Raw genomic sequence first — 10,707 nt, 5'->3', positions numbered from 1 at the left:
GAATAGGTTGAGGTTTTGGAGATGCTCTATCTTCTGAATCTCTGCTTTCCTACTGTCTTCTTCTTCAAGCACGCAAGACTCCTTCCATGGCAAGCTGTATGTAGGGTTTCACTATTGTCAATGGCTACCTCCCATCCTCTCAGTGAAAATGTTCAACGCGCTCTGTCACAGCACGGCTAATCATCTCTCGGTTCTCAATCGGGTTGGAACAGAATCCAATGATTCTTTTGCGTCTGTCACTAACGCCCAGCCTTCAGGAGTTTGAAGCTCGTCACAGTCATTCAATCCTTGAATCCTACTCAGAATACCACAGACAAGGTTTAGACCTTCCGGATTCTCTTGAATCCCGCCATCAATTCTAGCTTATACCACGAAGATTCTGATTAAAGAATCCAAGAGATATTCACTCAATCTAAAGTAGAACAGAGGTGGTTGTCAGGAACACGTTCATAAGCAAGAATGATGATGAGTGTCACGAATCATCTCATTCATCAAGTTGAAGAACAAGTGGTATCTTAGAATAGAAGCAAGCGTGATTGAATGAAAAACAGTAGTAATTGCATTAATCCATCAAGACATAGCAGAGCTCCTCACCCCCAACCATGGGGTTTAGAGACTCAGGCCATAGAAGGTACAATATGAAACGTGTAAAGTGTCATGAGGTAAAGATACAACGTCAAAATTCTACTTCTGGGGTCCACTTAGTGTGTGCTTGGGCTGAGCATTGAAGCTTTCATGTGTAGAGACTTTTTCTGGAGTTAAACACCAGCCTTTATGCCAGTTTGGGCGTTTAACTCCAATTTTTATGCCAGTTTCGGCGTTAAACGCTGGGAATTCTGAAGCTGATTTGCAATGCCGGTTTGGGCCATCAAATCTCGGGCAAAGTATGGACTATTATACATTGCTGGAAAGCCCAATATGTTTACTTTCCAACGCCATTGAGAGCGCGCCAATTGGGCTTCTGTAGCTCCAGAAAATCCACTTTGAGTGCAGGGAGGTCAGAATCCAACAGCATCTGCAGTCCTTTTCAGCCTCTGAATTAGATTTTTGCTCAGGACCCTCAATTTCAGCCAGAAAATACCTGAAATCTCAGAAAAACACACAAACTCATGGTAAAGTCTAGAAAAGTGAATTTTGACTAAAAACTAATAAAAATATAATAAAAACTAACTAAAATATACTAAAAACATACTAAAAACAATGCCAAAAAGCGTATAAATTATCCGCTCATCAGTGAATATCTTAGAACAGAAACAAGCATGATTGAATAGAAATAGTAGTAATTGCATTAAGTCATCGAGGTACAGCAGAGCTCCTCACCCCCAACCATGGGGTTTAGAGACTCATGCCGTCAAAGATACACTGAGGTTTGTCAAAAATGTCATGAGGTACAAAGTAAATCTCTAAAAGTAGTTTTTATACTAAACTAGTAACCTAGGTTTACAGAGAATGAGTAACTAGGTGCAGATAGTGCAGAAATCCACTTCTGGGGCCCACTTGATATGTGTTTGGGCTGAGCTTCCTAGTTTTCACGTGCACAAAACGTTCTTGGAGTCTAGATGCCAGTTTTGGTGCCAGTTTGGGCGTTTAACTCCAGCTTTGATGCCAATTCTGGCATTTTACGCCGGAAAAGGGTCTTTGGTGGGCGTTTTGACGCTAGTTTGGGCCATCAAATATCGAGCAAAGTATAAACTATTATACATTGCTGGAAAGCCCAAGATGTCTACTTTCCAACGCAATTAAGAGCGAGCCAATTAGGCTTCTGTAGCTCCAGAAAATCGACTTCGAGTGCAGGGAGGTCAGAATCCAACAGCATCTACAGTCCTTTTCAGCCTCTGAATCAGATTTTTGCTCAGGACCCTCAATTTCAGCCAGAAAATACCTGAAATCTTAGAAAAACACACAAACTCATGGTAAAGTCCAGAAAAGTGAATTTTGACTAAAAAATAATAAAAATATAATAAAAACTAACTAAAATATACTAAAACCATACTAAAAACAATGTCAAAAAGCGTATAAATTATCCGCTCATCAGTGAATATCTTAGAACAGAAACAAGCGTGATTGAATAGAAACAGTAGTAATTGCATTAAGTCATCGAGGTACAGTAGAGCTCCTCACCCCCAACCATGGGGTTTAGAGACTCATGCCGTCAAAGATACACTGAGGTTTGTCAAAAATGTCATGAGGTACAAAGTAAATCTCTAAAAGTAGTTTTTATATTAAACTAGTAACCTAGGTTTACAGAGAATGAGTAACTAGGTGCAAATAGTGCAGAAATCCACTTTTGGGGCCCACTTGGTATGTGTTTGGGCTGAGCTTCCTAGTTTTCACGTGCACAGAACGTTCTTGGAGTCTAGATGCCAGTTTTGGTGCCAGTTTGGGCATTTAACTCCAGCTTTGATGCCAATTCTGGCATTTTATGCCGGAAAAGGGTCTTTGGTGGGCGTTTTGACGCTAGTTTGGGCCATCAAATATCAAGCAAAGTATGAACTATTATACATTTCTGGAAAGCCCAAGATGTCTACTTTCCAACACAATTAAGAGCGAGCCAATTGGGCTTCTGTAGCTCCAGAAAATCGACTTCGAGTGCAGGGAGGTCAGAATCCAACAGCATCTTCAGTTTTTTTCAGCATCTGAATCAGATTTTTGCTCAGGTCCCTCAATTTAAGCCAGAAAATACCTGAAATCACAGAAAAATATACAAACTCATAGTAAAGTCCAGAAATGTGATTTTTGCATAAAAACTAATAAAAATATAATAAAAATTGAGTAAAACATGCTAAAAACTATGTGAAAATACTACCAAAAAGCGTATAATTTATCCGCTCATTAGTAAGTGAGCTTTCTGTCGCGCTAAGGCTAGAGTTTGAGAAGCAGCGTTTCCTGATTCGAAAGATCTGCCTTGTCTGCGGCACCTTGAGTAGGGTCATGAAAGGGAGTGGATTGCTTAGAACTTGATCTTCTGCAACAGTGAGAAATCTAGAGGTGGCTTGATAAGAGGACATGAGTCACTTACAACATGGTGGATTGCTGTAGTGGAAGAGGTTAACTTGATGAGAGAGCATGAGTTAATCACTTACGGCTGCCATTGAATGAATCAGAAGGTTATTAAAATAGACAGTAAGAAAAGTTAATCCAAAAAGATAAAGCATCTCCGAAGCCTCAATCATTCTCATACCATTGATTTCCCACCTATCTAGGAACATTTTATTTATTTATTCTATTTTATGTGTTTTCCGTGACAAACTATAATTTCTATCCGCCTAACTAAGATCTGCAAGATAACCACTGCTTGCTGAAACCAAAAATCTCTGTGGGATCGACCCTCACTCACTTGAGGTATTACTTGGACGACTTGGTATACTTGTCAGTCTATCTGTGCGAAACGTGCGGAGCCAGTTTCGTGCACCAATTCTTTATCTGTATCAGTTCATCATGGTTTGCTGAAAATGAAGAGCAAACATGTTGCAGGAACCATTACCAAAAAGAAAAAGAGTAAGCTACATTTGGCTTCACAAGTCACAACATTGTTTTCTTATATATGGGGATAATCCTAATCATAAATAGATACTAAATTCTTTGTAATCTTGAATTTGCAGATGTTGTGCTAGATATTTGTTGAGACTTATTACTAGTATGACCAGGGAGACATCTGCTTGATGATGGCAAAAAGCGCAAATACTTTGGGTTGAAGACAGATGAAGGGGAGTTGTAGAGATTGAGTTAGGGAATATGATATCTGAACTTAAGGGGTTTCCAGGCTTCTTTCCATTGATGTACAAAGATGTGTAGATTCAGAAACTGATCTATGCATCTTACACTAATTACTATTAATTGAGTCTTTAGTTATTGCTCACAGCTGAACTAAATTCAAATTATATGCATTATAATGCATTTTGCATATGTGTAACCATAGATAGTCATATGTGGCAAGGACTCAACTCAAGGGAACTTTGTAACTTAAGCAAAAATCTTTTGCTGTCTGAAACTCTGAATTTGTGCAATTGTAGGAGTTTTATTTATTTATTTATTTGGGTAATTATGCCTTGTCTCAAGTCCTTATAATTCTTAAGAATTTCAGCTGGGGTTTTATCTCTTTATTTTTGAATTTTATTGTGTACAAATTTATTTAATAATTAAATGATTATACATGTCTCTTTTTGTATTTTCAATACAAAAATAATCCTTATTTTTTAGCAAAAAATATAACCTTTCAATGGTTGCATATTTTAGTTTAGAGGCAATACTTATATGGTTGTATAATTAGAAGAATAGGCAATGCTTCCAAGGGTTGCATATAAACTTGACAGGTAACACTTTAGCAGGTTGTAAATTTAAATAAATAGGCAACATTTCAACATGTTATATATTCTAAACAATAGGCAACACTTCAACATGTTGCATACTCAGAAAAAAAGGGCAATGATTTTTGCTTGTAGCTGAAGTATGACCGCTAAAAGAATAGGTGTAAAGTGTTGCCTATAACAGTTTAGAAGAGTTGTCTATTTTAAAGAATAATCAACGTTTTTGAAGAGTTATCAACATTTTTGAAGAGTTGTCTATAGAAGCGTTGCTTTTGAAGCAAAAAAGTATTGCCTTGACCTAAGGTAACGATCGCATCTGCAAGGCCCCCAAAAAGTCTCAAGTCCCAAAACATTGTTATAGATAAAAGACAACCTTTTATTAACTTTTAGACAACACTTTTTAAATGTTGTCTCAGCTCTAAAATGTTGTAATATGAAGATGAAAAAAGTGGTATAGTTGATCATATTACTGAAAAGAACTTTGTGGGAGGTCTAAAACTCTCCACAAAATACAAATAAAATCCCTACAAAAATAATTATCGTTACTATTTAACGGATTTTTTTAATATAAAGATCATATTATTCCAAAATAAAAATATTGAAGGTCGAAGTATCTATTTTTTTTACTGTAATCACCTTGTTCTTTGTAAAAATGGATAAAGTCTGAATTGAGTGTTTTTTTATTAGATTTTTTTTGCCATCCATATACTGGGTAGTTACCATTAATTAATATCATAATTGATTAGTTAATAAAGTTAATCCCAGAAATATAGATGCAAAGCCATCATCTAACTAAAATTTTAATATTCAAACATGAAACTAAAATTTTAATATTCAATCAGCAACTTTTACTCGACAACTCTGTGAATAAAGAAGAGTTTTATAGTGGTGAAAGAATATTAAAGTCTTTAAAGAATCAGGATCTTTATGCAATTTTTGATTTTAAGAATCTTTTGATATTAAATCAATCTAGAATTAGAGAGATTTTTTTACTCATTTGCACATGAGAAAAGCTCCGCATACAAGTCATTAGGACTTGTATGCTTTACAAGTTAATTAACGAATAAACCTCAAAAACGCGATACAAGGTCTACGTTCTTCTTCTTCTTTCTCTTCTTCTTCTTCTTTTCTTTCGTTTCTTGCCTTCTCTTTCTCCTTCTTCTTCTTCTTGCTGCACGTTCTTCTTCCTCTTCCTCTTCTTCTTCTTCTTTTCTTTCGTTTCTTGCTTTCTCTTTCTCGTTCTTCTTCTTCTTGCACATTCCTCTTCCTCTTCCTCTTCCTCTTCTTCTTCTTTTTTTTTTTCATTTCTTGCCTTCTCTTTCTCCTTCTTCTTCTTCTTGCTGCACGTTCTTCTTCCTCTTTCTGTTCTTCTTCTTCATTTACGTGCTTTTCTCTCTGTTTTCTTTCTTCGTTATTCTCGGTTTCCATTTTTTTTACATCAAGTTCTGAAATCATTTTTTGAAGAAGAAGCAGTAGAAGATGAGGAGGAGAAAGAGAAAGAGTACTGAAATATGCATAAGGTGCACTTCAACAAATTTTGGGTGTATTTCTTAAATCCTTTGGGTGTATTTTTGTAATTCTTTGCGTGTATTTCTATAGTCATTTGGGTGAATTCCTGTAACTGTTTAGGTGTATTTCTGTAATCCTTTGGGTGTCTTTCTGTAATCGTTGGGGTGTATTTCTGTAATCGTTTGGGTGTATTTCTGAAGTTCCATTATCTTCAAATTTGGCAAGAAAATTATTTTCATGGAGGAAGAAGAAGAAGAGTCGTTCATAATGCATAGTGAGTAGCGCGCTTTGGAAATAGGAAGTTGTTGAATAACTGCATTTTATTTACTCTTAAATGTGGAAGTGTGTAATGCGTTAATTAAGTATAATGTGTGTGTTTTATTGAACTTATAAGACTTGTAAGCTAAAAAACTTATATGTGTAGCAGACCTCTTTGCATATATGACTCCTTTGACCACTAAAATGATCATTCATCCTCTACACAAATAAATCTCTATTATATTTATATATCTAATTTATCCCCCGACTTTTTCAGTTTTTTTACTTTTTCAATATATCCAATTGCAAATTAAAATTACATTGCATAAGTGAATTATAATTAAAATAGCTTCTTTCATGTATTAATGACACACAATTTTATAATTTAAATAGCACTTTTTTGTATAATAGTAATATATAATTTGTGCTTGAATACTACTTGTCACAAAAATCATATTGATATTTTATATAATAAACAAAAAAAATAATATTATGTAATAGAAATATTTATTTCAAATTTTTAAATAATTAAATACATATAATTGATTATATATCTAATCTATAAATCATATAAATTTATACTAATTATAATAATTTGTTTAGAGCCTTACATTGATAATTCTATTTCAATCAAAGAGGATTCATGCAAGCCAAACATGTTACTAGGTTTAGAGTTATTCATTATTATTGAATTATTAATATTATTGTTATATTCATTATTATTTTATGTCAAAGTTTCTTCATATTATTGTCATCTGTATGTGATATACGACTCAATGTCTACTCTAAAAAGATTTAACATTGTTATGTCCATCAAATCTCAATCAAACAAAGTATTAATATTGGACTTTTCTTATCTCATAAAACCCACTATATTGGTCTTTTCCAATTATGTTATATCCAGTATCATAGTCTCATCTCAGTTTATTTTTAAATAAAAGTTTAAATAAGAGATCATTTATCTAATCCAACGTCATTTATAATTAACAAAGCTAACTCACTGATTTATTATCTAATCCATTTGGTATGAATTACAAATATAAAAAATATTGGAACAAAATTTTCTATAAAAAAACTTCATCGTACGAATACAAAAAGGACCATTAATTTTAAATATTGACCAGAATTGAGTTTTCTCACCCTAGACAATTCCATGAATCAAACATAAGTTTTGAATATAATATTCCCCAATAATTCGTCAATAAACGAATGCATTCCACCTGTTAAGTAACACTAAAGACACAACATATTTGGCCAAAGAAATATTTAGCCTTGCGTCGCACGGGTGGTGTGTACAAGAGCGTCTATCGAAACGAAATAAAGATTCTGTTTTGCTTTCTGTTGTTCTTGTTCCACACTTCCACTCCGTGTCAACAAAGTAACTAAACCAGATAAAATGTTGACTAGTCTACGTCATGCCTTGCGCAAGAGACCAGCAACCCCACAATTTTATATTCCACACTCACAGTCACAGCTCCTCTTCCCTATTAATAAGAACCGTACCACTATATCCTCATCGTGTTCACCCATCACTCTTAGTAACACTTACCAACTCTCCAACTCTCACTCTAAATCAACGATGTCGCAACCATCCGGAACCATCGTTTTCAACACCGTTGGGAGACCCCAATACGGCTTCGACATTTTCTCAGTCGACCTCCACAACCACCACACTGCTGCCTTCGCTGACCGCCGACTCACGGACGGTGTCTCAATAAACTTCAACGCCCAGTTTATTGAGGAAAACGACAGTGTCGTCTTCGTCTCAGAACGAACAGGGTCGCCCCGGTTTTACCTAACCCGACCCGAAGATAAACCCCAACCTTTGCCCTTCGTCCCTAATAGCCTCTTCCACGATCGACCAACTATTAAGAACGGCAAACTCTACTTCGTTTCGACCCACGAGCCACCCGAACCTGAAACTGTTTTCAAGAGCTGGAATGCCGTTTATTCCACCGCCGTAGACAGCGTCGATGGAGTAGTGACTAGGATTACACCTAAAGGTGTGGTTGATTACAGCCCTGCCGTGTCACTCACCGGGAAATTCATGGCCGTCGCTTCCCACGGCTCCGGACTGTGGCGCGGCGATTTCCGAGAGCTTGAAACGGAAATCGTTGTTTTCTCTGAGTCCGAACCTGAGAATCGCGTCGTCGTGAGTGAGCGTGGCGGATGGCCGACTTGGTCACAAGACAACACGATATTCTTCCATAGAATTGCAGAGGATGGCTGGTGGAGCATTTTCCGGGTTGATTTATTCGATTCGGAGCTATGCCGAACGGACCCGCCGGTTCGGATCACGCCGGCAGGAGTACACTGCTTCACGCCGGCGGCAATGCACGATGGAAAGCGTATCGCCGTCGCAACTCGCCGGCCAGGGAGCAGTTTTCGCCACATTGAGATATTTGATCTTGAATTGCAATCGTTCCAACCAGTCACGGAAACAATAAATCCAAGTTTCCACCATTACAATCCTTTCGTATCTCGCAACTCACGGTACCTTGGGTACCACCGATTCAGAGGCGACCCAACTCAGGGCGAGTCCACGTACCCGCATCTTGATCCTGTTCAGTCTCCAATTCAGAACCTACAGTTACTGAGACTAAACGGTTCGTTCCCCATCTTTTCCCCATGTGGTGATTTCATTGCTTTCAATCACGATTTTGACGGTAACGGCGGCGTCAAGATAATCAGATCCAATGGTTCGAAGCGCTGGACATTGCTGAAGGGACGCACGTGCTTCTACAACTCTTGGAGCCCATCGGAGAAGCACGTTATATACACCTCCGTGGGTCCAATTTTCGAGTCGGTTTCGAAATCGGTTGAAATCGCACGGATAGAATTCGAGCTGGACCATCTAACCAATGACCGAAAAGAGATTCCATCTAAGATGAAGATTCTGACCAAATCCGGCACCGGAAATAACGCTTTCCCGTCGTGCTCTCCGGACGGGAAATCCATCGTGTTTCGTTCTGGTAGATCAGGGCACAAGAATTTATACATAGTTGACGCTGTTGACGGCGAGTTTAACGGCGGTTTACGGAGGCTGACGGAAGGAGCGTGGATCGATACGATGCCGTGTTGGTCACCGAAGGGTGATCTAATTGCGTTTTCTTCGAACATGCATAATCCAACGAATCCAGAGGTTTTTGGAATTTATGTGGTGCAGCCCGATGGTAGTGGTTTGCGGAGGGTTGAAGTGGCGAAGGGAGAATTGGCGGAGAGGGAGAGGTTAAATCACGTGTTCTTTAGCTCTAATGGAGAGTGGTTGCTGTTCACGGCTAACATAGGTGGCGTGACGGCGGAGGCGGTGTCGTTACCAAACCAGTTTCAGCCGTACGGGGACTTGTATGCGGTGAGGTTGGATGGGAGTGGGTTGAGGAGGCTGACGTGTAATGCGTATGAGAATGGGACGCCGACGTGGTACGATGGGGTTTTGGCGCTATGCTCTGAAGATGAGAAGGAAGATGATAGTGACGTGTTGATGGGTGCTTTTCAAGAACCACTTTGGATCAACTGAGGGGTGACCTGCTAGGGGTTCCCCCTGTCGTAAAGGATTTGAATCTGAAAGGTCGCATTCGGTTTAATAATATAATAGTATGTGATAATCATTCAATAATAATTTTACGAATTGCATTGAAATGATTAGTTTGTACTTTGTACAATATGGTCATGTGCATTATAAGTCCATCCAATAATTATTTTACGAATTGCATTATTGTATCCATTGAAATTTTTAGTTTGTATAATATGCTCGTGTATAAAATGTATGAATTTTGTTAAATAAACAGTGATGATTAAATCCCAAAAAAAGTAAATTTTGTTTGATTATAAAAAATATTAAGTATATATTAAAATTAAGAATTTTTTATTTAAATTAAATAAATTTAATATTTATCGAAATATGTAATTAATAGAGTATTTACTAATTTAAATATGTGTTATGCATTTTAATATTGAGGTACAAAAATTATAAAAAACACAATGCAATGATTCGGTACTCGAAATAAGTAACGTTGCCTGAAATCAAAAATCGATTGTACGTGTTGTGATAAGGATGAAGCTCAGTTGGATTTCCATTAATGTTCAAGCAGCTCAGTTTCTCTAACGAAAGAATGTTTATTGTGTAATTAATGAGGTTTGAAATTTTAAGAATTTAAAGCTTTGTGCATGTATAAATAAAGGTTTAAGCCTCTGACAATACACATAGCAATAAAATATTCTCCTCTCTCTTTATACACTACTAATAGTTTCTCTCTCTCTCTCTTTACGTCACTGCATATAAATATATGAACAATCTTTATTGAGTTAATTATATTAATATTAGAGTCTTCTATTTACACATCTTTATTTTATATTTAGTACATTTTTCTTATTTATTTATTTTACAACACATTATTAGCACGAGATTCTGATCAAATTTCAGGAAGACTCAGGTAACAAATTTTCATTATGTCGAAGTTCTCTCATCTTAAATTTAATACTCTTGATATATCCAGAAATAACTATTTATCATGGATACTAGATGCAGAAATCTATCTTGATTCAATAGATCTTGGAGATACCATAAAGCTGAAAATAATGCATCTCAGAAGAATAAAGTCAAAGCTATTGATACATGCTCGAAAAGACAACT

The 10,707-nt window shown here is 36.7% G+C and overlaps 1 protein-coding gene across 1 annotated transcript; it reads left to right on the top strand.

The window, feature by feature from the left end:
- The first annotated feature begins 7,577 nt into the window (after positions 1-7,577).
- LOC107474343 (uncharacterized) lies at positions 7,578-9,786 on the top strand. The gene has a single exon (XM_016093969.3). It carries the CDS (start codon positions 7,654-7,656, stop codon positions 9,589-9,591), a length of 1,938 nt encoding a protein of 645 aa, XP_015949455.2. The 5' UTR covers positions 7,578-7,653; the 3' UTR covers positions 9,592-9,786.
- The last annotated feature ends 921 nt before the right edge of the window (positions 9,787-10,707 follow it).

This window comes from Arachis duranensis, chromosome 2, assembly GCF_000817695.3.
Source record: "Arachis duranensis cultivar V14167 chromosome 2, aradu.V14167.gnm2.J7QH, whole genome shotgun sequence".
NCBI lineage: Eukaryota > Viridiplantae > Streptophyta > Magnoliopsida > Fabales > Fabaceae > Arachis > Arachis duranensis.
Note: the sequence above shows the minus strand (reverse complement) of the source record. Positions and strands in the feature narration are given on the sequence as shown.

Bases quoted from the DNA above. Each gene is read 5' to 3' on its own strand.
- LOC107474343 (XM_016093969.3), top strand. From the start codon at position 7,654: ATGTCGCAACCATCCGGAACCATCGTTTTCAACACCGTTGGGAGACCC.